This window comes from Salminus brasiliensis, chromosome 5, assembly GCF_030463535.1.
Source record: "Salminus brasiliensis chromosome 5, fSalBra1.hap2, whole genome shotgun sequence".
Taxonomy (NCBI): domain Eukaryota; kingdom Metazoa; phylum Chordata; class Actinopteri; order Characiformes; family Bryconidae; genus Salminus; species Salminus brasiliensis.
The window spans coordinates 25,460,288-25,487,169 of NC_132882.1; the positions used below are offsets into that span (position 1 = coordinate 25,460,288).

Here is a 26,882-nt window from a genome sequence, read left to right on the forward strand (position 1 = left end):
GTTATTATTTGAGAATGAAAAGGCAATAGAGAATCAATATTGAGCAAATATGACAATTTGTGGGTTTTTGGGGAATTTTTTTTATGTAACAGCATGGAATTATGTGTATATTTCTTTGATTTACATATGTAAAGCTTTAACGGATGAAAAAAAAATATTTGTGGAGGTTAGAGTGCACAGCATTAAGAGTTGGTATGCACAGCATGATATGCACATGGCCTTGACGCTAATCATCAATAAACAAACAAACACACACACACAGGCAAACATAAGCAACCCAGTCATAACACATGCTCTTCTCCACACCCTGATGTCAATTTAACCACCACCAAAGAAGCAGTGCTTTCTTTACTACACGCTATTTTAATACAAAAGGATAATGCTAATGTTAATGACTCCTATAGAGTATTAATGCTATTGAATGACTGATCTGGGAATTTTGATATTGCCAAACATTCCAAAAATAATTGACATCAGGTGCTGTGGTCTGAAAGGCATGTGCTCTGCTGACTGGGATAACAGTACAACGGTCATGCTAATTACAAACGCTTTACAGCTCTTAAAACAAGCAGTGATGGATGTGATGCAATGCTGGCATGCGTGCATGTACAAATACACAAACTCATACGCACACGCGCACACACACACACACACACACACACACACACACACACACACACACACACACACACACACACACTCTCAGAGTGTGCCGAACGCTCATGGAATGAGGAGACGGGACAACTAGTACAAACACAGGCAGACACATAGCCTACGATAAAGAGAAGTTTGACTTACAGACTCTCCCACTCTCTAGAAGGAGGAAAACGGGACAAAACAACAGAGACAGACTTAGACGTTTCTGCAAACCCTTCACCAAGGACATGCCAACCACCCCAGCAATGCAACAGAAATACGCTTAATGCTAATCTCGACTATTCTAATTATTATTCTATTATTAATCTATTCTGATTACAAATCACTGCCTGACCACGTGTGCCATTTCAGTGCCGACAGTGGTTACTCTTTGGACCTGCTTTCTACACAAGGTCTTCAGGCTAGGCACATAAGGCAAGGAAAAAAACACTATCATATGCAGGGCATGAAATCTTCAGAACTAGAACTATTCAACTTCATTTCTTCTCTTTTAAAAAGATACATGATACACTCTTTAAATAAAAGGTGCCACGAATGGTTCTTTGAGAGGTAGCATAGAAGAAGTGCTTTTAGCTTCATAAAGAATGTGTGAGTGCTGAGAACTTTTCAAACTGGTCAAGAACCTTTAGATCAAGTGAAATGAGCACTATGTAGCATTTTTATAATAGCTTTAAAATCATCATTGCAACTCCGGGTCTAGCATGCCTAAAACTGCTTGATGCAACTTGATAAAATGCTCTCAAGAATGCTGCATAACCAGAGCCATATTCACGTAAAATCCTGTAATATTACTGTGCAACGTCAGTCCACATGCTTCTTTTACTTTCAGTGACGGTTCTGTATCTCTCAGCTCATCCAGAAATATTGTCCTTAGGTGGTGGCTCAAAGCGTCAATTACAAATCCCGACTGTAGGGGGAGCCCAGGACCAAGAAATGCCAATTCTAGCATAATATTGCTTTAAAAAGGTTTCACTTCACACTCCCATCACTATTATAAGCACTGTTCTTTATGGAGCCAAAGGTGCTTCTTCTGTGGCATCACTTAAAGAACCATTTATAGCAGCCACCATTTTTAAAAGAGTGTACCAAGGACCAAGGATTGAGGATACAGGAAAAAACATTAATTGGCATAAAACACACATAAGTACAATCGTAAGACGTTTTAAGTGGGATGCCTTAACTATGAGAGAAGACGAAGATTTCATTTTTAAAGTGAACGTGAAATGACAAATGACACATTAGTTTAAAAGGAAACTTTTAAAAATGATTCAAATTGAACTACTGCACTGTAGTATACAGTTTTCAGTTTTCACAATAAACCAGATTAGAGACTTAGTCTTGACGGATGCTGGATATATGGAGACTAATTCAGTAACACAGAGACACGGGACACATGGAGAGAGCATGACCAGACAGTTAGTCCAGACAATGTGCCTACACACTGGGCCATGCTGTTTAAACAGAGGTGGTTTGGATATTCCCTTATATGCCCACCCAACAATCAGTGTACATCATGCAGGCTGTGTCCTTTCCAAAAACAAAGCAAACAAACACACACGCAGGGTCTTGAGGGCTTGTGTATACACATGCAACCCTCATCCAGACCAAAGTCGATAGAGATGAAGCATTTGAAGTATTTTGTCGTTTTAATTTTAGGAATCAAAGATGATTCCATAGGATCCACATGGAGTACAGTTCTGTGTAACTATAGAGCATGTACTCCCTTTAAGAAGAAAAATGATTAAATATTATAAATTATAAAATGATTCATTGTTCATTAAAATGATTCCAATAGATCAAATGCTGCAAATACTGTACATGACTAGACTGAGGTCTGCCCTAATTCTAACAGGAGTGTTGGCACTGTTGCTTTTGTGGAACTGGTGTACAGTTTCCTTAGGTGCAAAAGGTGCAAAAATGTAGGAAAGGTTCCTATTAAAAGGCTCTTAGTTACGTCACTTTACTACAGGGAATGTTTCTGTGTCTAAGGCCCCATTCACAAGTGTCTGGATATTGTTTTCTTCTCCAGCTGCATTTCTGAAAATTACACCAAAATGCTAGCATGAGCATGCCAGCCCAGCAGGGGGCGCTAACAACTCACAAGCTTTAATACTGTGCATTTTTTTCACTGTATAGTCAAGTTCAGAGCCAGCTCGGCCTCACACAAAGACTATTACCCTGAATTGTAACTTTAGAAAAGCTTAAAACTGGAAAAGAAATCTATCATAAGGATTTTTTTTGCAGTGGGGACAATGCAGTCTCCCAATCACACACTGACACTACTGGTCAGGGAGAACAGAACATGTTTTTACAAATGTTAGCTCACTATGTTCCGTCACAGTGTAACAAAAGAGTAAACTCAGTTGTTAGTCAGCAACAAACATGAGCAACTTAAAATTGCGATGTCAGTGGTGTTTTCTTTAAAAGCTGTTAGTGTTCTTAAATAATCTCATTTTCAAAACGGGAACAGAACAGGAAGCCTAAAAGCATTAATAAGTATCCAGATACATGTAGATGGGGTCTTAAAAAAGGACAAAACCTTTCATTTCTAACTGGTTCCCTCTAACTGTGCAAACCTGGGTACATTAAATATGTAGGACACGTGCATTCATACATCTCACAAGTCGAGCCGAGCTGTACACTTTTCCTACAATATATGTAGACTGTAGAATTTGGCTGTGCTTTGTATGTTAATGGATCCCCCACGCTGAGTACTCTTGGGTATGAGGAGTGTGTGGGGTGCGTACTCACGGTTTCATGTTGAACAGGTCCCGCACACCCATACTGGCGTTCGGCTCTCGGTTGCGGTTGCGCTCAGTGAATAACTTCTCTTTGGTCCAGGTCATGTGGACCCGGTCAGGAGTGGCATCAGCTTTGTCATTGATTGCTGCATGAGACGCTGTGTTCTTGTCATGAATGAGCTGAGCCTGAAGAATTACCCAAGCCAACAGATCAGTTTACAGAGACTAGACAAAGTCTACACTACACTAGTTATTCCCTGCTACCCTGTATCTGCCATAGTAACATTGCTTCTCCTAACTTGTTTCCCTTTTGTTATTCCTTTTTTTATTTATTGCAATAATTACATGGTCAAACTTTACAGCAGTGCAATGAAATTCAACAGACCATCGCTGTCTCGCAAAAACCTTGCATCTCCAAAATGGTAACAAAAAGGAAAAAACTTCTGAACCTTCAATGGATGTCAACGTAAAATTACCTTATTCCAGGTCATTCTTGGAGCATTTATATTGGTCCATTCATAATGAAATTTGGACAGATTGTACACTGTGTGCAAAATTATTATGCAAATGAGTATTTTGATCACATCATCCTTTTTATACATGTTGTCCTACTCCAAGCTCTATAGGCTTGAAAGCCAACTACCAATCAAGTAAACCAGGTGATGTGCATCTCTGAAATGAGAAGGGGTGTGGTCTAATGACATCAACACCTTATATAAGGTGTGCTTAATTATTAGGCAACTTCCTTTCCTTTGGCAAAATGGGTCAGAAGAGAGATTTGACAGACTCTGAAAAGTCTCAAATACAACTTCCCTAATAATTCTGCACACACTGTACAGAACAAATGTGAGTCACAAAAATTGTCAAAAAATTAATAGAGATTTAATGTTTTTGAAGGACAGCAGTAAATTCCACAAATGACCTGTAACCCTTTAGAAAAACATAGGCCTTTTGTGTCAACTGTTTTGCATACAATTATTTTAAGGGTGTGCACTGTAGCTCCACATCATGTAATACAAAGTCTACTAGCAACATGCAAATTTATTAGCATGTGAACAGCTGATGAGGTAGTGTGTTACATCAACAGGACAGCATGCAATGAGATGCATTATCATTTGTGAATGAAACTTGAAAAAAAAAACCCAATAAACGAAGCAATACCTTTCGGAAATATAAACTAACACCCCCTGTTTTTTTCCACGCTAAGTAAAAACGAAAGTCTATAATATGGGCAGCAATGGTAAAGGGGGAATGGAATCAGGGGAAAAAATACTTTATGTTCACAAGGGGCTCACAAGGAGGAGGAGGCCACCGTGCACAATACCAGTGACGCATGCTTAATGGGAGGAGTCACAATGGGAGAAGGAACACACCTTAACAGTTACAGAGCCACAATAATGCAGTGACTACCAGACTCTCATTGCACCAAATTGAAAGCTTTGTAAAAGCACCAATGGTTGCACCACATAGACAAAATGCCACATTATGATTATATAGCTACCTACTGCCATAGCAGTATGCCTTGCAGTATATTCAATACACACTGATGCACCCTTCATATCATACAGTTTAACACTGGCCTCCATTTGTTTTGAACAAAAAAATTCTGAAATGATATTAATAGATTTATGTATTAATTAATTAAAAACACTTGTCTGGTGCATGTGATATCAGCAAGGCCGACAGCAGAGCAACGCTTAACATACAAAATATTATGCAGCCTTGCGAGCAACCAACCATACATCCTATTAGGTTAATCTGAAGTGATGCAATTTCACATAAGGTTCTCTGCCATTGTCTGTGGCTCTGTAATTGTGGGTACTGGATGGTGGTGATCTCTTGGGCATAATTTTTGCATGTACTACCTCATTGTCCCTCTCGTCCTCCAGTGGAGCGCCCTGGTTACTTGAGCCTGAGCACTGGGCCCCAGTTTGGTTCTTCCTCCGTATGGAGCTACGAGATTCGTCAGTGATGCTCTGAATCTGGGGGTAAGTGCCATTCCCCGCAGCAGCAGCAATATAGGAGATGAGGGGCCACATGTCAAATGGCTCAATAATGGTGTGCCACAAGGCCATATGCTGGGTCCTTTAATTTTTTTATTTCTTTTAAGTGTATTAAAGAGTGACCAAGGATTGTATAATAAGACTGTCAATATATCTTTGTTTAATAAATCTTGAAGCACTATTGACTTAAATAACCAATTTAAAGTACAGTGAATTTATGTCAACCCAGAGTTTTATCAAACATAACATCACACAGCTAGTCGGTCAAATGTCGTGCTTACATACTGATAATTCAGGTAATATTGATCCGTTATCATGTTTGCATTAGATTTCATTTGAAAACTATCTCACAAATCTTACTGCAAACTAGAAAGTAAATATATATTGCAATAGACCTATTTATCTATGCCTTTCTTAGACTACTGTATTACAAAAATAAACTTTCTGGTAAGAACAATTCCTACAATGCTTATGTCAGTGGAGTCATTGTTAGGAATGGTTGGGTAGTGTCATGGATAACACACTCGCCCCACAAACTGGATAACCTTTAGTTTCTCATTTAAGCAGAAACCGTTATAACACACCAGTTAGAGTAAAACATTAATAGATTCCCAATGTTACCCTTTCATTTTGTTGTCTATTTTCTACTTTGTCTTATTAAAAACACTCAAAAGTAAGAAATCATGGGTTTTAGCAGTATATCATATTGCAAGACATCAAAAATGTTCTAAATGGTAAATACTGCACCAGAATCAGATTGGGGCTCATGCATCGTGCTAACATTGTATGTATTGTAAACCGATTCATAACAAGGAAATGAAAACATTACCTCTCTCTCCCGCTCAGTCCTGGACAGCTGCATCTGCTTCAGCATCTGTGAGCGCTGCTCCATAACCAGGGTCTTCTCATAAGTGAAAGCTGATATATCACTATCATGCTGTTGGCATAAAACACATAAGAGCAAAACAATTTGGATGAGATACATTTTCCAAGACATACACCTGTAAAATAAATGCTTGTAGTGGCCAATTCTACTGAGATAGGAAATAAAAGCATGTACTTATACATTGTGGTCACACATGAAAAGGTTAACATCTAGAAAATCTGTTTAACATAATTTTTCATACCCTCACCGCCTACCAAGCCAACGGCCAACATTGTCATTAGCTAGGGTGTTTTATGGTCAACAATTAACACTACCACAATTAACCTATAGGGTTTTTTTTTACAGGTTTTGGTATCTTACCATTTCTACAACCTCGACCTCAGCATCCAGCCGAAGATGATACAGGAACATCTGCAAGTCTTTCTTCATCTGAATGCTATTGTCATCCATCTGGGCCACAGTGAAGATGCGCATCTTACACTTCCTCCACACCTAAAAGAGAGAAGGAGTAAGAGTAAGAAGTATTATTATTATTATTATTATTATTGTTATTATTATATTATCATGACTCATATGGTGACCCTTAAATGAATACAATTAGAAGGATTTATAACATATTTTATAATATGAGTATATGTAAAAAGTCCCTTTTGACAGTAAAATACATAAATAAACACAGTAAATAAATAAGAAAGCTACACATAAGGTGGAACTTTTTGGAACTATTTTGTATCTAGCTAATTACAGTTTTTATTCTAGATTAATCTGCCGATTATTTTCTCCATTAATCAATTAACTTGTTTACCAAACTCTGAAAATAGTATGAAAGTGCTTAAAATCTCTGTTTGCTTACATGATAATAGTATTAGTAATAATACTATATTATTTTCATACTATAGTATACTTATAACTGGTATACTGCTGCAACCCAAGCAGGAAGAAGGTAAAGACAAACCAGATAAAAAAGATAAATGACTGAGAAGATAAATTATTAAATATCTATTACTTTTCCATTAGCAAAGATGGCACTGATAAATTCAACTCTCCCAGTATCATTCACAAGCTAATTAATTTGAGAACCCTGTACCTTATGCTGGCGGAGCAGGAAGGGCAGCAGCATGAGCATTCCTCCATCATGGACAATCCACCACACGTCTATAGTGCCCTCTCCCAGCCTATCCTGGTGAGGGAAGCTGTCCACATTTTTAGCCACCAGCAAAGCCTGGTGGGCTGCAGTGGTCTCTCGCACCGTCTCTGAGAATAACAAAGGGTGAGAGCCATTTTCAGCTTCTATAATAGAGGTATTTATATTACACAGTCTGGCTTATACACTACAGCTGAAGGGTTGGAATCAATGTTTGATTACTTGCTACCTCAAATAACACAAATTAATATTACATATATTAATAAGTGATTCAATAATAAAGAACAATAGTGCAGCTGTGTATTTGTTTATGGAAGAGCAAGTACTACTGTGTGTGAATATACACATTAATGTGTGTCAGAATAGAGCTCATTTTAGTAGAAGTGAGATGCTAACCTATGAAGTTCTTCCATGAGAGAGGGTCATTGGACTGTTTCCATGAACCAGGCCAAGCCATCAGCACAGAATTGTGCTTCATGCCCCCAAGACCAGCTGACTGGATGAGGTGCGAGATACCGTCCCGCAGGTTGGACGACACCACAACATGGCAGAAACCCTTTGTCTTTTCAGTAGTCATAGCTGCCTTGATGTTCTGTGAATTAACGGGAAAAAAATTTATTTAAAAGTTATTAGTGTTGTTTTTTTTTACAGCTCAGTAAGTTCTGTGATAAGAGCTGACAAAATGAACTGATCTAATGTGTGTAATTAGACAGTTTGATTTTGGTAGATAAGCCAGCGCTACATAAGCAAGAAAAAAAATAGTATTTGATGTTCATAAATTATGTTGGCTAGACCAATAGCTCTGTCAATACCTCCATAAAATAGGCCAAACAAATCTACTCAAATGCACACAGCTGCAGTTCTCCCTATTGCCAGTAGGCTTCAGTCTCTCCCCATGCTTTGGACTAGATTAATCTATGTACCACTCTACCTTTTGAAACTATTTCAGTCTTGTAGCATTCCTACTTAGAGTTTTCCTCTGCTTTGGAAGAGTGTTTGATTAGCAAGGTGAACATGGATTGAAGTAAAGGAAAAAACGCAGATACTCTAGGACAGAAAACACTATTTTGGGACTAACATGGGAAGCTGCAACCACTTAGGGTTTAAGGTCTCCTGTTACTTGTGTCAGTTGTGTGATTAAAACACCAGTTAAAATAATATATGGCACTGCAGACATTATTTAGGACCAAGACCATCTAGCAAATAAAGAAAAAGACCTGAGATCTCACCTGTTCCGCTTTCTTGGACTCACTGTCCTTGGTGAGATAGGTGCCCTCGAGCACTGAGCCCACAATAGTGAGGCCCTTGCCTGCTTTGAGTTGCGTGGTGAAGGAGAGGAGACGAGGGTGCTTCACTCGTAGCTCCGAGTCCAAATTAAGCAGAACCAGCAGCTGAGGCCTAACAGAGCAAAGTAGAAGATAAACATGTGACGCCCACCATATTTCAGCTCAAGTATTTCTGCGCTTGTTTTTAGATGTATTAAAGCAAATATCTAAAGAAGCTTAATTCTCAGAAGTGACACTGCTTTACCATCCCTATAATTACAATTAATCCTGCCGTTCTTATGTCTGAACATGAGATGGTGCTGGTTTGAGAGGACAGGCGAAGGATTAAAAGATTACTTCGAACTATATGTACCATATAGAGAGGAACTAAATAATGCGCAGTACAGATCATCTGTTGCTTTATCTGTGGCTCTATTAGGAACTCAGTATAATAACCCTATATAAGATGTAGGCAAAAATAGTAATGAAAAAAAAGGTGGCACAAGAAAAGAAACCCCTTCTAATGATAGGAGGTGATTCTGTTTTTCTCAGTAAAAGGTTCACAAGCTGAAACACTACTAGGCAAACAATCTGGAGTTGGGATAAAACCATAATTTCCAGTACAAACTTATACAAAGGCCATCAGCAAATTCTATTTGCCTGTAGTAAGGATTGGTGGCACACAGCCAGGTAAAGAGGCTTAGGGAACATTGAGAATGCAGCAGGACACAGGTGCCACCTAAACACAGGACACTCGGCCAGATGGCACTATGAGGGTTTTTTTTCCCCCCTCTTGACACAGATTACAGCTCTACCCGCTCTGATGACCGGGTTGAGAAGAACAAAGAATTTATTTCCCCCCTGAATCTTCTCCACAGCAGCATTCTTAAGGTTTGATGAGTTGCTACAGAGGACAGTTATTTATTCCATGTGGGTGTTATTTATTCCATTTGGGATTAGCAAAGGCTCAGGGACAAATCAAATAGTAATTCTCTCTGGATTATACAGGTGGCAAATGGGGAGACTCTAATCTGAGGGGCAGACTAAAGTAGATGAAAGAGAAAGGAGTAAAGAGAAAGTAGATGAGTATTACCACATTATTATTTCTGCAATGATCAAATGTGCCCACGAAAGCCACCCAAATGTCACCCAGAAGCCATTTTGATTTCAGGTTCTCTCACTTATGAACCACAGATGTACTGCTGTGCTCCAAAACCACTGCATTTTTCTCACCTCCAGTTCTTGGTATGTGGTGGTGCTTCCTCCAGTCGAATGAGCGCGTAGCGAGCTGCATTGAGGGACAGTCCACGGATGCCATCTCCCCATTCTTTCTCAGCCCTGCAAACACACACAAACACACAAAAAACACCACTTAGATGTAGATTGTGGACATTAACAATTTCTGTTCATGATTTTTACTCATGGTCATTACTCTGTTCAACAAAACTACCACAATCAACTTGATCAGATTAAGCCCCCACCAGGGCTGGAAATCTCACAACTTGATTTAATTATGGTTCTTTAGGAAATGATTCACCCCATCATGTGATTGTTGTGGTATGATTATTTCAGGATTATTCTAAAAATATTCATTGAATATATACACATATGGCTAGATGAACTATTTACACAGTCGTCATAGTAGAAAACAAACAATAACAGTGATACAGCTTTCAAGTTTCAAAAATAGCCAGAGAATTGAAAATTTGGCCAAAACTGAGCGCACTTTGAATATTTTATATTGGAAAATTCCAAAATCCATGTAACTTCAGCTGGTGCTGATTGTTCCAGTGCGGTTTGGCTGAGCTTACCCTCTGTATTCGATGTATTTGTAGATACAACCAGCAATAAGCATGGCCACCAGGGCATAGTACCAGGAAGAGATGAACATCAAAGCGAGACACAGGCTCATGCCCAGGAAAGACAGCGCCCTGTTGGACAAGAAAGGGAACATGAATGTTCGTCTTCACCTGAAGACAAAACTGTTACTTTGCATCCGTTGTTGTCATCACGTCAGACCAGGCACAACCAAAATGCCCAGCGGCCACATATCAAGAGATGAAGAAATGGGTTGAATAAATGGTCTACACTCTACAAATCACAGGTTCCCAAAAAATGGTCCTGGAAAACCCCACCCAGCATATTTTTGTTTGTTCCTGCTCTAAAGCACCCACTTCAATTCAAGTAGGGTAATTCTGGTATGTATGTGTATATATTAAATATTTTTATATTCTATATATTTTTTATTTTGTATACACCCGTGTTAATGTCATGTGACAACCGAACATAACCATGATTTGATTTAAAAGTGTGGAAAATCCCTAAAATGTAGGGCAGAGGGTACCTCAGGACCTGGGTTAGGAACCACAGCTGTACATGAACTGTGATACCAATTTTCAATGGTGCTGCTTTAATATCCAGGTTCAGCATTGCTAAACTGGACGCTTGTACTTTTGCTGATCCTATCAAAAAATATAATTCTTTAATTAATTAAAAAAAAGATTATATTTTGAATATTTTATTTAATCATTTAGATATTTTAATTGAATGTGCAATGGCCTAACATGACCAAAACAGAAGTGAGTAATGAGATTTATCCCGCAGGGCTGGACTAAGGACAGCAGTGAAGCTTAGATGCCACGCGAAATCTACAGCGTGTGGAGTCGGCCACCGAAACTGCCCCAATGCCTAAGCCAGGCTAAATGTGCCAGGGACTGGGTATAAGCCAAAATCTGTGTCCTTTTGAGAGGTTGTGTCCTCAAAGAAAGTTGAGATGATGGGTATAGGTACCAGGCACAGTTACAACGGTTACAACTGGGATCAATATTTCCATCCAAATTGCTGTTTGTGCAACTGTGATTCATTCAAGCTAATTAATTAAATGATCTCTCAACTACTATTTGAGTAATACACTAATAGGATCATTTTGCTGTCTGCAGTATTTTTAATGTCATTGAACCAAAATGTGAGTGTGAAGAGCCCTTTAAAGGTCTAAAGAACTTGTATGGCATCCCTCAAAGACCCATTTAAAGTACCTTTAATTATAAGATTATACTGTAATCTGTCAGAGTGACTGTGTTTATCAAATGAGCATGATGTTGCCATTAATGCCATCAACAACTAGTCAACAAGAAAGAGGATGGAAGAACCACTCAATCACCATTTTCATATTTGACCCCCGACTTTAACTCCTGTATGCAGTGAACACACATACATATGCTAGTGAGTACATACATACCAAGGGGACAGTAAGCTGTGGGCAGCTCTAGCTGTGGTGCCCAGGGGGCAGTTGGGAGTTAGGTGCTGCTAGTTAAGGGGATCAAACTGGCAACCTTCCGGTCACAAGGCCGCTTCTCTAACCTTCAGGCCATGGCTGCCCAACAACTAACCACTGTAGCACTACTATATTACTATTCATTAGTCATTTAAAACAATAAGCACAATCCCACACTAGTTGAGAAGCAGGCTCAGTGCTCACCAGTGATAATACTTGAAGCGAGGCCTCCAGTTGGGCGTGCGCAGAAGAGTCTGGAGAGCACAGGCCAAATTCACAAACAAGTAACACATCAGGAAGAACCTGAAAGAAAAAAAAACACACATTAACTCCTTCAAAAGCCTTAAAAAATTAGGGTACCGATAATAACATAAAAAATAATGTACAAATAGATTGAGTATGTAAATGAGAAAGGGAACAAAGAGAGAGGGAGGCAGAAAAGCAGGCTGGAAGAAGAGGTTATTAAAGTTATTATCATCATTAAAGTAGCTGAGAGGGCAGACTGAAGTGAGGATACGTGGGTTCTGGATGAAAAAGGACAAAAGGAAAAGGATATGAAAAGATAAGAGACATACTAACTGGAGCAGAGGGGATTAATAGAGGATTAAAAGATATATTATTAAAATTTGAAAAAAAAAGATAACAAGGAAATGTCAGTCTATGACTGTAATTATTGTAAAAGTGGCAAAGACACAGAACTGTGCTCAATAAAGACAACAACATGAGAGGGATATTGACAGCTACACTCACATGGAGAGAATGGGGGCCACTGCATCCAGCGAAGCAATGAGAATGCCCGTCTCACAGATCCCCGCAGTGAGCAGCAGGGCCCAGGTGGGCTCCCCATTTGCTTTGCCATGGCCAAACACCTAAAAAAATGACCAATAACACATTCAGAATACTGTTTATAAGGGTAGGAGTCAAAAGCATCTGTGACTGGCTTTGTGTGCACTAATAGGTGGCTAGTATGCTGTTGTTTGGTTAATATCTTTGATCCTGTTCCTGGTAACCACATGGGATTAGCATCTGGATTGTGTCCTAATAAGATTTTTATTTAGTCAGACTGAAGTCCAATCGCTATGTGGGACGGAATATGTGTCTCCTACCACCTCCCGAATTGTATTTGTTTTAAATGCTTAATGTCTTGGGTATGTTTACACCTGCATTTTTCTTATCCAGATGTAATCCTGATACTCAAGATGGGCAAAGTGATTGGGTGTAAATGGGGTCTATTTGGTTTGTAGTCTACTCCCAACAGCTCTGTAGTAACAGGAAAGATAGATGCCATTCAGAAAGCATTTACTGCCATTCTTTCACTGGGTGAAAGTACCGGTGCACCCTTGGTAATTTCTATTTGCCCCAGTGCCTAAATAACCCTACCAAGAGGCCTGCTCAATCTACACCTTAACCAGCCACTAAATAGCAGCAGATTCCATGAGTGAGCTTGATAGCAAACCTCCAAAAAAGGCACAATGCCATCTCGAGCGATAGCCTGGAGCAGTCGGGGGGCGCCAGTGAGACTCTGTAGACCTGCCCCACAGCAGGAGAAGAAGGAGCCTATTACAATCACCCAGGGGGAGGGCCAAGACAGAGTGCCAATCACCAAATTTCCTTTGACCGAGTCTCCAAACCTGAAACACATATGCACACACAGTTTCTTCTTTAGCTAGAATTTCAGTTTGAGATTTTCTGCTGAATTAAGTAAATTATTTGCTAAAGTATGCCTCCCCCAAGATCTATGAAAGACACCATTCTCCTTACAAACCACTCACGGGTTTGCCCTGATACTGGAACTGCATTGTTAAAATAACAGCATTCAATCCTAGAGCATTAGACTGAAATAAATACATGAATGGGATAAACATGAAAATACACAAGGAACTCACTTATCTCTGAGAACCACTCCCTCAATGCAAGCCCCAAACAGCACCACACAAGAGAGGTCTGGTATATGCAGTAAAGGAAAAATACCCTCACAGGGACAAGAATTTGAAAAGCCCCACGCCCCCCTACACTTATTCTCAAACACTAGATTATAACAATACAGTCCATTTGCTCCTAATGCATTTCAATACAGCAGTAACTGCAGTAACGTGTAGGCTTTACTGTCACATAATCCTCCATGTAAAGCCATAAGGTCTATACAGTGGATACAGATGATGGTAGTAGTTGCTATGGCAAGAATGGTTCCTATGGGAATAGACCTCTGGGCATCCCTCAGATCTCCAGACCGGTTAGACCCAGCCATGATACCTGGAAAACAGAGATAGAGAGAATAAGTGGGAATTATTCACACTTGCCTTTCAGAAATGCAAAAAAATAAATATATATATATATGAAAAATTATGAATAACAGGAAACATATTCTCAGCATCTGATTTGTAAGCCAATACAGCTTTGAATGCTGCTTTCTGTTTAATGTTGTTGGTATTGTAAATGAAGATCTTTCATATACGTATTTCCTACTTTCATATAATCATTGTTACGCAAAAACCTTGTGTCTCCAAACGTGCAAATTTACATTAAAAAACTTTTAATGGAAGATTTTTTTCAATTTGTATTTCATTTTGAGTATTCTTATTGATTGCTCCTATATGAATCACAACTGCCAGATTTATGTCAAAAAGTGAAACATTTCCAAAATGTAGATAAAAGAGTTTGTGACAGCAACAATATACTTTAAGGAACTTTCGAAGCCTAACATCAGTATTGATCAGTGTACTATTGTGTTGCACAGTGATCAGACATGAGGCCCCTCAAAGGGGAAGGACTGGTCTGAAACACTTGCAGCTGAAAGGGTTAGATAAGCATGATGTCCGCACTAGCTCACAGTCTGGCTACGGGAGTTTAGATAGAGCTAAAGCCACCGAGTAAGAACAGATTAAACGTAAGTGGGTAGAAATGGGGTCAAGAGGAATGAACCACCATCCGCAGAACATGCAGTGCCATAGTACAGAACACATAGACAGAATGGGGGGTGGTGTGGGTATTTTTAACCTTTATTTAAACTCAGCACATTGAGAGTGAGACCTTCATTTTCAATGTAGCCGAGGCGATTTTTAAGATAGAAAATGCAAACTTGAAATTTGTATAGTAAAACAAGTAAGATAACAAGTAAGACAAGGGTGTAAAGAGTGCAGTTGGAGAAAGAGAGAGTGAGAGAGAGAGAGAGATTGAGTGAGAGAGAAAGGAGAAAGTGTGCTTACCTGTAACTGAAGGGAAGTAGATTCCGACCAGGAGTGTGAAGAAGGTGGCAATGTCATTGACCACAAAGGGTAGGTTAATGTCTCTAGAGGATTCAGATGCTTCCACTGAATTCATGGTTTTCTCTACCAGCATGCCAGCATGGCCATAGCTTGACCACATATTCTCTGTGCAAAAAAACAACACCACATTATATAAAAAAAGAGAGACGGTAATCTTGCAATCCAGTAAAAACTATGCAAACAAGTGTGTTTAGTGGTACAACGCTTTATGTCTAGATGAGCAAAGAAAGCCAATATGTTGTTCATACAGTCTTAGCTAAATGACACTCTTTATTGAACTGAATTAAAAACATAACCATTATAGTAAACAAGCAAAAAAACACAATCACTTCAGCAAGTTCAAACATTCATGCAAACACTTTTTGTAGCAGCTAAATGTCTTTCAGTGGAAGACTCTTCTTTGCTGAAGGATTCTATCTCTGAGATATATTTGGGTCATCCTACAACCACAGTTTTTTTCTTTTTTTTAAGGGTTTCAAATTTCATAAGGCTCTCCAGGTCAGGGGACTGTGAGGGCCATTCCAAAAGTATTGAAGTATACCCCCCCCCCCCCCAAAAAAAGTACCTTTGCTAAATATGTACCAAAAAAAAAGTACCTTTGCTTTATTTTGACTTCATCAGTCCATAGCACAATCATCTGAGTGACCATGCATTTCCATGCAATGTTTATTTCCCAGATGGATGAAAAATACTTTTCTGCATGACCCTGAAATGTAGTTTCTACATTGCAGCTATGAGGCTTTCCACTCTACACTGTGAAAAGTATAAGATCCATGGGGAACGTTTGGAGGTTCTTCAATTTGAAACTGTGGAGGATCCTCTTAACCCATTAAACAGCCTATGGCCTGCCGGCGGGCCTAAAGCATTTTTACAAACTTCTATTACCAGAGAATAGCCACGCCAGTTTGTACAGAAGTCCCTGTAGTTACTAAATAATAATTTAAATAAAAAAATATATATTTTTCTGCATTAGGGTATTACGGTGTCAAGGTGCTTTGAAGAACCTTCAAGAAAAGGTTTTTAGAAGGAAACAGATCCTTGAATGTTCCTCAAAGCACCCTAAGAGGTTCCTCCATAGTTTCAAACTGAAGAACCTCCAAAAATTCCTCAAGAATCTTAACAGCGTACTTCGCAGCTTGGATGTTTGCAAGGCCCATGGAAGGGCTCATGGTTGCTGAGGAGTCAGAGAATTTATAAAGCTTAAATATTTGAATCATCTGACAGTTCCTAATTACGACTGTTGACATGCTTCAGGACCGATTTGTTAACCAAAGTCTGACAGTTAGTCAAAAAAGCCAATGCATGGCATGTCAAAGGGATGTCTTTTGCACAGGTCTCACTCATGACTTTGACTTTCACATGCCATTTTGCAGCTGTATATTATATTGCTATCACACAGATTTCGCAGATGAAATACAGCCTTGGGGCACAAAAGGAATGGAAGACCAAGGTATTCAGTATAATACATAATGTATAACAATATATACTCATTGTGCTTAGCCCCACGTTTGACGTACAATTCAAGTATAGTGTTCAGTATAATCAGCCCTAGTAAAAATATCTCATCGTATTTAGTTGAGAGTCCACGCTCCTTACCTGAGATGACTCCGCTGGTGAGACCAGGAATGCCCTGGATCGCCGTAACATTGTTGAGGGTAAAGTATTCGTTGCAGGTGGAGTTTAAATCCGGGGTATCACAGAAAAGAGACCACAGCTTTGTGGTGACTGTCACATTGTCAATTATATCCGTCTTTAAGCATTTGTCAAAGCCATGGTTCTTGAGGGTGCGGTTGCCCAACAAGCAGACCCTTTACACGGGAGGAGAAAATACATATTTTGATTTATCTAATCATAACAAGATATAAAAAAAAATCAAGTGGAGTCCATGCCTCGAATGCTCAGATCTGTGGCACAAGAGGGACCGACTCAATACTAGGCAGGTGGTGCTAATTTTATGACTAATCGTATATATGCCTTGCAAACATATTCAACAGTCTTCAGATTTGTCTGGGTCACCATTGCCACTTTAACATTTTGGGTTGTGTCATTTTATTTCACAAGACAATGTGTAAATTGAATTTATTTACAGTAATATTGGTTTTATATAAGAAAATATTTACTAACTGGAAAAAGCCCCAAGTCCTCAAATGAAAGATACTGTCCTAACTGCCTAACTGGCACTGCATAACTAATACTGCCCTTACTGACACTACCTAGACAAGTCCATTCCTAAAAACTCAGCATCAGAGAACAGGAGTTGTGAGGGAACCCACAAAGAGACCAAGAATCACTTTGAATAAGTTTTAAAGTGAAGTAGGGGAATCATGTTGTGGGGATGCTTCTTTTCAGTGAGAATTTGGCATCATCTTAAAACAGTTGGAAGGTGTGAAACACAGGGAGATACTGCAAAACAACCGGCTAAAAATGCTTGGGACAAACCTTTCACCTTTCAGCAAAACAAGGATCTGAAGTACAATGCCAAACAATTCAGCAGTGTTTGATCAACAAAAGACTAAATGTTCTATAGGGGCAAAGGCAAAGTCCAGACCTCAATCCAATCAAGTGTCTGTGGCCCATTTAAATATTGCAATCCACAAGCATCATCCAAACACCCTGAACAACCTGAAATCACTCCTAAACAGTGTGTAACGACGGTAAAACCAATTCACAGGATTTAGTGCAGCAAAAAAGTGGTTCTAACAAGTATGGATCTAAAAGAATTAAACACTTTTTTTGAGGATGCAATGACGAACAATGAATTTTGACTAGTACTGAAAATGTACTGGTTTGTGAGGTGGCTGAGAAGGGCAAAACAAATTTACAAAAATAAAAACACATTTACAAGCTGTGAAACATTTTTACCAGCCCAAAACACTTTTACAAATGGTGAATCAGATGGAAAGGGTACTATACACAATCAAACTGCTACGCGGGGAAGTGAATGGAGTTGGGAGGGTAATTTGAAACAATTGCAATCATATGAAAAACAAAATCATGCCAACTGGCTAAAATGTCCCACAAACTGGACAAAAAAAAATGTTTCAGCCAAAATGTTTTTATTTTTGTAAATTTGTTTTGTCCTTCTGAATGCTTTCTGCTCATGTTTTGTTTCATAATATTGTTTCACAAAGTACACAAAAGAAACGAAGCTTAAATCATTCAAAATTATTCAGCAGTGGAATAAGCATAATATGAATTTCACTAAATAAAAAAGAACTTTTGATTTAAAAATAAAGGCCCAGGCTGATACCCAATCTCAGTACATTTCTTTTTTTTATGTTTAGTTACATGGTTTATGCTTTTTTCATGTGTTTGAATAAGAAAGAAGGCATGGTTTTCCTATGAGAAGGTAATGCATTAAAAGCAATGGAATTGCTCCTTTTTACAGTAAAAAACATTCTTTCTTTACAGTAACTAAGGTCAGCAGACAAACAATGCTCCTGTGCAGGTTGTGTAACTCACGGAAAGTCTGGTGGCTCAAAGATGGTCTTGATGACTCCAGCGTAGATGGCCAGAATGGAGAGGACAACACAGGCCAGAAAAACCAGAGCCAGCTTATTCACGTACTTCACTCCAACAAACACCACCAGTGCCATCAGGAACAGGCAGCAGGTGCCATACACTCGCATGTTGTTCAGCATGGCCTCTGCCTCATAGGCCTTGTCTTCTGCTTTAAAGATGGCAGCACTGGGCACAATGTAGGTCTGAATTACAGAAGAACAGAAGCAACAATTAAGATATTAACCAGTACAGATTCGGTCAGATTTTATCTACTATGAAACCAACCATGGACCTGCCATTTCGGTAACTATTGGAATATGACTGATTCACATGGATTCATATTCAGCCTACCACAGTTAGCCCTGCCCATTCATATTGCAGTTCTCTGTAGTGTCAGTAGTGTCTCAGCTCTGAGTGCTTTTTTTTTTGCTGCAGGTCGCTGTGTTGGTGTGCAGTATTCTCAGTTCGCCAGTGAAGCGGATGCCAAAACACAAGCGCTATGTGAGAGGAAGCCAGGGCGTGTGCGTGTGTGTGAATATGTTTGTGAAAGAGATGGACTGCTAATCTTTCTTGTGTTCTTCACTTTCAGGGGAGTCGTTCTAAGGGTGAATGTTTTTTGACAAAATGTGCAAAACTCACCAGGAGAATCTCTATAGTACCAAGAATGTACATGGCTCCAGCAAATGTGGTGCCCAGATAGAAACACAGTCCTACGGCTCCTCCAAACTCTGGGCCCAGCGAGCGGGAGATCATGTAGTACGACCCGCCAGCTAAATAAAATAAAGAGTAAAGATAAAAAAGATAAATAAAGAGTAAGCAAGTAGGATCTACATGCTTCTTTTGTGAATAGCTATTATTACAGCATCCCTGTTAATTAACAGCAGTGCCAGAAATGCAGGTCAACACAACATCACAGACTCACCTGGAACTACTCCATTTGTAGCAATGGCACTCATCGATATGGCTGTGAGCATTGTCTGAAAGAAACAACACATTTACAATCAGAGCACTAATCCTCCAATGCTTGTTTAGGAGAGGAATGGTAAAAGAGTCTCTTTGAGAGGTCACTGCTTTAGGAAGGTTTAATTATTTTCAAGGATATGTGCATCTGGCTATTATGTAACACGCCTGTGTGTCTGAGTGTCCTTGAGCAGGCTCGGGCAAAATGACCAGAATAAATCCCCTCAGCTGTTTCTGCCTCAGTCTCAGCCTATGCCATGAAAAGCTGGGCTAAAGCCACTTACTGGTCATTTACCAATGAACAGAAGCTTAGCGATTGAAAGAGCACTGTTTGAATGAAGGTGATCTTTGGCACCACCTCAATAAAGCAGTTCCCACTTTTTCTACCTCTTTGCTTATTTTATCCATAGGTGTTGTCACCTATATTCAGTATGTTCTAGTTTTGGAAAGAACCAAGTGTCACCAATGTGCCAGTGGCATATTTAAAGTGTCACTGTCATTTTAACATGGTTAAAAAAAATCTTTTTCATATTCCACTTTTCATATGCAACTGTAAACATGCATCACATCACTGATATGTAGTGCATTATAATCCACAAAATGAAAGTGGGCAGACTGATTATGGCACAAGCCAGACTAGAAGAAGTAAAACCGTTAAAAGTGACTTCATATGCTGAACTTTCATAATATTGGAGCATTTATTAACCAATTGGAGAACAACGCATGATGCAGATGCAGGCCATGTGCATATGTTAGTACTTTTTAACTTTTTAATTTTAATTTAGTGCTTGTTTTATGCATTGCATCAAAAATTCATGGTAAATGGACCAATAGAAATGTTCCAAAATGACTTAATATATTAAAGTATATTATATACTTAAAATATTTTTACATTGACTGCCATTGAAAGTTAAAGAGTTTTCTGTGTGATATTGACTATTTTTGTTGTTTGTTGTGTGACTCGGGTTCATTCTTTCTTCACAATTTCGGGTTTATCGTAGGGCATCATTAGAGAATGAAGACTATACACTGGGACAGCCGAGAGATGTATCAATTCAAAATAAAACAAACTCAAATTCAAAGTAAAACTTACATGACGTGAATGGAGCTATGCTTAGACCATCATTCCCACCACACAACACCTGTAAGCTCCATTATGGCATGCATTAATGTTTATGTAATTGAAGTTGGCAGTAAGATTGCACAATCCTTTTTTTAGTGCGTTTGAGTTGCCTACGAGGTCTGAGGCAAAGGGCCGTGGTCTGAAGTAGCTGTGTCACACCTGGTTATGCAGCTCAAAACTCATTTCGTCTGCCATTATATAACAGTACAGTCTCTCCCATCCTGACACTGGATTCTCATGCTTCCGAAAGGGAGCTGAAGTGGAAGTAGTAGATGAGCCATGTATTGCTACACTTGTAAATAACATTCCCTCTAAAGGGGCGGCTGATCCCTTCGTCTGCACTGGGTTATAAATAAACACCTGTCTCAAAGTGTCCTGAGCACAAGAGATTACACACCGAGCTGCCAGGAGCCATCACATGCCAGAGCTACATCTGATGAGGAAGGGAGGCTACACTTTTAGCCAAGGTTTAGAAGTCTTGAGTGAAGCACACGCTGTCACACACAGCGTCACTCACCGTATCCACTGACGCGCAATTACACACGCAGACACAATCTCATCACCAAGTATTTTTAGCCACACCTTTGTTAGGCAACAAGGGACAATGAAGTTAAAGCAGCTTGTGGTAAAACTCTTCATCTTTGATTAACAGTTCCTTTAGAAAATCAAGACTAACTGGTATTAAAATGTACCAGAATGTCTCACCTTTTGTTTAGATGAGAACCTCTACAAAACTGTAACTTTAAAGGGGGAAGTAAAAAATTCTTAGGTTGTCTTATAACACTGACAATATCTTTTAAGAGAGAAATCTGTAATCACCTAAGAGCAGGTAGCTTATACTTACACAAGAGCAGCACATTGCTACAATAATAAAGGACTCCAGAATGCCTGCAGTGCCCACAATCCAGGTCATTCGCAGAAACAGGATGACCCCCAGGATATTCTGTAGGCAGGGCAGATAGACGCCGATGAACGTCCCCATCTGTGGACTCTGCTCGGAGAGAAGCACACAGCAAACACTGAGTTACACATACTTAACCAGATACTTAGACAAATACTGTACTGTAATGTATTAATACCAAGCAAAGCATTAACAGCCTGGAACACTACTAAAACATGCCAATCACAAACTTTAATACGATCGTAAGGTCTATCTTTATCAAACCACTACCTTTAAACACAGTGTGTAGAAGTGCTCACTCAAAAAAGACCAAATGTTCATAAGCTTGGCAAAGACATTCAATATGTACAGATTAGATACACCTTCTAAAAATCCACCTTTGGCAGGAACGTCTGAAGTCCAAGGCTGAAAGTTTCTTAACTGCATACAGGAATGATCTGCATACCAATGATGTCCGACTAAGACAGAGTCCTACCCTGCTCCATTTAACCATACATCAAGATCAGCGTCTCCGCTACTCTGATAACAATCCATTCAAAAGCATAGCTCTTATTCATTCTGCCCTTGAACTGAAGTCCAGTACCCCAAGTCTCGTCTACATGTTCTCTGCCTGGCCAATCAGGACTACCCAGTCCATTTCGTTTCAAGTCTCTACCACTCAGCGGTCAGTCTAGCATGTGGTTTTCATGGCATTACTTTGCAATTTTCCAACAAAAAGTCTCGAAATTTTTTCCTAGAGTCAGCAATAACCAATGAGGCAGACTCTTAAAACGAAGGTGCCCTCAGGGCTTGGAATTTGCCAAACAAAGCAAAGAGTTGTTCTTGTCCATCACATATGTGCATAGAACATTAAGCCTCTGAATACGGCCGCTACTTTTATATCTCTATATATATGGAAACACTGGGCAGCACTGCTCTGTTAATAGTCTGGGCATTTTTGCTGAGGTGTTATGAGTCCAGAAACTAGCATTCTGAATATTCTGGAAAAAAACTTTTAAGGGGACTGCACTTTACACTTTTCCTTGAGGTCCAATTACAACGGCTAAAAAGTAATGTAGGATGGTACCGAGTCATGTCCGAATTGAATGTTTGTATACATCGCTGACCGCTAAAATTGATCCCATGATCCTCTGGGTTAGCACTGGCTTATCTTGAGAGAAAAAGCAACATGGTGGAAGCGAACAGAAATCGGTACAAGTGTGAGTTACATGCAAGCATGATTATTTTCACATTATATTTTACTTCTGAAAAGAAATTGTCAGTTGTAATAGCTTAACTCTGGCTTATTGAGAATTAGTTATGCCATTAGCAGACTGAAGTATCCTGGCATCATCATGACAATGCTGTCTTCTAAGGAACTCATTTGTGAGACAGCGTAGACAGCAAGGAATCAAGGCAGCTGTCTTCCGTTTCAGAAACAGACAACATTTGTGCAGCTTTTTTGGTCCAAGAATAGTCATAATTCATTTAAACGCTTCCCTTTTTAGAACCTCTCCTTTTTCTGTATTCCAGTATGAATAGGCAGGGCTATACTGTGGTAAGCTGAATGAGCAGAGATATGTTCATAATCAGGGAAAAAGAGAATTTTAACCAAACAGTTCTTGCAGATTAGTTTTGTATTTGACTGTATTTTTAAAAACTTTTCAGCTTTTACACACTACTGTACAGGGGGGGGGGGTATCCAGTTTTCCATCATACTGGCCCTTTAATGTGTTCTAAACAAGTTTGCAACCAGTTACTTGCCAAGTTACTTGACAAACTTGCAGGTAACTTTATCCATCAAACACATTGTAACACAGTATCATTCCACTAAGCCAGTGAATAGAAGCTAAACAGAGGCTTCTACCCTGAGTGCAAAACCCTATAATTATTTTCCACAATAGCTTCATTCTATTCAAAATGAAAAGCTTTACCCTTAAACCACAAAACCACCCATTCTAGCAGCCTACCACTTACTTTGACAGTTTTCTTTTTTGCTTCCTCCTCCTCATCTGCCTCCTCGTGCTCCCGAACCCCCTGAGTGAGGTTGGTGTAGTTGGCCAGTTTGCTGAGTAGTGACGACACCATGGGGTTGCTATCCATTTCTTCCTATTAAGGTCAAAAAAAAAAAAGAAAAAAAGAAAAAAGAAAGATAAAAGCGCAGCATCCCAAACCATCAAATTCATGCCCGCCCAATGCAATTCAAAGAATTCAGCTTATGAAACACTGGCGGTTGTTGGTCAAAATCAAAGGATGGAAACCAAATAGTAGCTTTGCCTGTCCAAAATCATAAACCAACATAGAAATAGACTTTACAGCCCATAAATTACTTTACTATTGGCCACAAACCTGAAAACAACAAAGATGCGAAACACATGACCCACAGCAAGCAATGAGCATAGCGTTACATCTGGTACCTTTACAATACCAAACAAGCAGCTCATTCAGCTGTGAGTGTATAGTTATTTTACTGCAATACAGTTACAACACTGTGGATATTTAAGGTCAAATTGACAACACTTGCAAATGCATAAAGTAAACTAAACAGTACCTCAAACAGAGCCATGTTTTTGCCATCATACAGTGTTCCTTTATCATTGTCTGTGTTGTTAATGAACGGACTGCTTTCCTTTGGGTTTCCATCACCTGCAATAACAGAGAGAGAAGGATGGGGGTTTTTGTCAGTTAGGAGCTTAACATTTATCATTATTATATTTAGCCTCAAACAAATAGGTCTTTTTTACCAGGGGTGTAAAACTTTAAACAAACTTCAAAACTGATGCAACTGATGCAATACCATACATTGTGTTCTCAACTGGAAACCTTAGTTTTTCATATGTTTCAATTAAGAAATGAAAATGTGGTAAATATTAATATGTAAATGTTATTAGAACATTCGACATCATAGAAGCTGTTCTTTATACTGTCCTGGTCCATAGCCATAAGCTAATACTTTAGCCCAAAGCTAACACACAAACCCCAACTTAACATGATAGTTATGATGCAGGAAGACAACACAAGACACTGTGCCTGGCCTCGCACAACATCGCTACTGCAACATTAGCATGCCAGCTGATGTTACCTAGCTAAGGTTTACCTTGCTAATGATACTTACAACAGCATTTCAAATTATGCATGAATCTACATAAGCCCACTGTGCTAGCAAACATCTTTTCAAAACAAAAATCCAATATTTTTTAGGCTTCTTTTTAAAGTGATGCAAGAATGCATTCAAGCGCACTGTAAAGAGGCACAGGGCATGTTATTCGCCATGGCCATTTCTTTGGTTTGCATCCTTGTTTTCGTTAAACTTTGCTTTTATTTGCTTTTTATTTTCCTTTGACACTGCAGTTAAGTCCTCTTGTGGTCGTGTTTGGCCATTTCTTTAAAAATTCTTTAAACATGGATCGGCTGTGATTTGTGATTTGAATTTTTAGGTCTGTTACCTCTCTATCCCGCCACTGAAAACCATCTTCACTACTGTAGCCCTTTTTCCCTTCTCCTCAAAACAGTTATGATGAATGTTGACTTGGATTAATGTTCAATCTGGCTGTTCAGACTGAACTGCATTGTTGTGTATTGAATTCCAATATCGCATATCAAAGTCACCCAAATCGGAACTGAAGATGTCAGATTCATGTATCTGTAATGTCACTGAAAAATATCGCCATCAAACAAGAATTCCCATTTCAGTACATTAATAAAGCTGACTCAGTTGTTTAGATTCATTGCTCACTGTTCAGGTAATCAAATTACCTGATTGCAATTGCACAGTGTTTTCAGCACATCTGCAACATATCTGCTGGCTCTGACTGTTTCCCTATACTTGCTGTTAACGAGTGTTAGCTTGTATCATATGCAAAACAAAAATGATTTCTCATAAATTCTCCTCCTTTTGCTTCATTTTGCCCCATTTTTTTGCAAAACTGGGAAACAACCAGGCAAAAGTAGCCAGTGTAACCATTCACTAACTGTTCACCTTGTGAACTGCAGGTACAGTAGAGTGCATGCTCAGTTGGGATCGAATCAAAAACAGCGTTAGCCTATCAGATGGCCCGGTCACAGATCACATAACAGGAAACAACTGCAACTTTTTTTTTTACTGACCAGGGCAGCAAGAATGCTGAGAGACCATTTCCATCTGACGCTTTGCCCCGCTAACACAGGAAACACCACGACTTCTGTGGTGCCAGATTAGGATCAAGTGTAAAGGTCATGGACTTGGACTTTCTCTATATTTTCTTTTTTAAAATATAAATGACCTGATTTCTTCATTCAGGAGTGAAAAAGCAGCAGCAGCAGCAGCAGCGCATTAAAAGAATGTAATTCCAAATGTAATGTAACTCAAAGAGAACAATCCAAAGCCTGCCTCAGCCAGTTCATCTGACCCTGCCCCATCGATTTTCCTATAATTAGAACACAACAGTGATCAATGGCTTCCCTCTAGCTTTAAGGGTCATTCAATCTCGACTCTGACCATGCCGTAAACTGCAACCTATAACTTGCTGTTGTGGCATCCTTTCTTAGAATAGTCTGAATGGCTAAAACGCATGGAAGCATGTAATTACCTTGCAATGCATACCACGTTTCCATTGATCACATGGCCTTATGGTTTAAAAATACATGTGGCGTAGGATTCAGAACCAGTGGTTAAGGACAAATCAAATGTAAATGAAACAAAAACAGCTGCAGTTGAGCAGAGTTTCCTCAAAAGTCCAATTCCTTCATTTCCAAGTCCATCTTTAGAACAATATTAAAAATAAATAAATAAATACCTTTTGCATTTGTATATAGTGAAAAGAAAAACATCTCAGAAGAGTTTTAGTGAGTGATGTTATACAGAAAATCATCCTATCTTAGTCAGTGTGACATTGATCTAATCCTGTTCCTGGCTAGCTGTGATGGTAACCAGGGAGCCTGGTTGACTGGGACAGCAATGGCACAAAGCAGACCAAACTGCTACAGTATGTTTGGTCTTAAGGGTGGGCAATTAAACGATTAATCAACAATTAAGAAATGAAGATAATCGAGATTAAACAATTATTGATTAAAAAAACTCAAAATTAAAAAACGATGCCCTCGTTTTGTCTTGTGTTCCATACTGTATACATACAGTATATATTATTATTATTATTATTTATATTTAGTTTTACAGTTAATTATATTTAGAGTCTCATGACAT

General features: G+C 39.1%; 1 protein-coding gene across 7 annotated transcripts in view; it reads right to left on the minus strand.

The window, feature by feature from the left end:
• The window catches only part of slc12a7b (solute carrier family 12 member 7b), a 68,459-nt gene that overhangs the window by 4,992 nt on the left and 36,585 nt on the right, over window positions 1-26,882 (minus strand). For 3 of the 7 annotated variants that reach the window (XM_072679956.1, XM_072679958.1, XM_072679962.1), the window contains exons 2-24: window positions 24,252-24,346; window positions 23,678-23,809; window positions 21,665-21,811; window positions 19,660-19,714; window positions 19,377-19,507; window positions 18,699-18,940; window positions 16,833-17,044; window positions 15,177-15,341; window positions 14,125-14,223; window positions 13,857-13,914; window positions 13,427-13,601; window positions 12,721-12,839; window positions 12,175-12,273; window positions 10,508-10,627; window positions 9,930-10,034; window positions 8,661-8,829; window positions 7,828-8,023; window positions 7,375-7,541; window positions 6,648-6,779; window positions 6,231-6,338; window positions 5,264-5,380; window positions 3,409-3,584; window positions 799-813 (exon numbers count right to left, since the gene is read on the minus strand). In XM_072679956.1, coding sequence (XP_072536057.1) covers window positions 799-813; window positions 3,409-3,584; window positions 5,264-5,380; window positions 6,231-6,338; window positions 6,648-6,779; window positions 7,375-7,541; window positions 7,828-8,023; window positions 8,661-8,829; window positions 9,930-10,034; window positions 10,508-10,627; window positions 12,175-12,273; window positions 12,721-12,839; window positions 13,427-13,601; window positions 13,857-13,914; window positions 14,125-14,223; window positions 15,177-15,341; window positions 16,833-17,044; window positions 18,699-18,940; window positions 19,377-19,507; window positions 19,660-19,714; window positions 21,665-21,811; window positions 23,678-23,809; window positions 24,252-24,346 — 3,034 coding nt within the window. The remainder of the gene's footprint in view (window positions 1-798; window positions 814-3,408; window positions 3,585-5,263; window positions 5,381-6,230; window positions 6,339-6,647; window positions 6,780-7,374; window positions 7,542-7,827; window positions 8,024-8,660; window positions 8,830-9,929; window positions 10,035-10,507; window positions 10,628-12,174; window positions 12,274-12,720; window positions 12,840-13,426; window positions 13,602-13,856; window positions 13,915-14,124; window positions 14,224-15,176; window positions 15,342-16,832; window positions 17,045-18,698; window positions 18,941-19,376; window positions 19,508-19,659; window positions 19,715-21,664; window positions 21,812-23,677; window positions 23,810-24,251; window positions 24,347-26,882) is intronic. The other 4 variants (XM_072679959.1, XM_072679963.1, XM_072679957.1 and 1 more) reach the window with 3 other exon arrangements.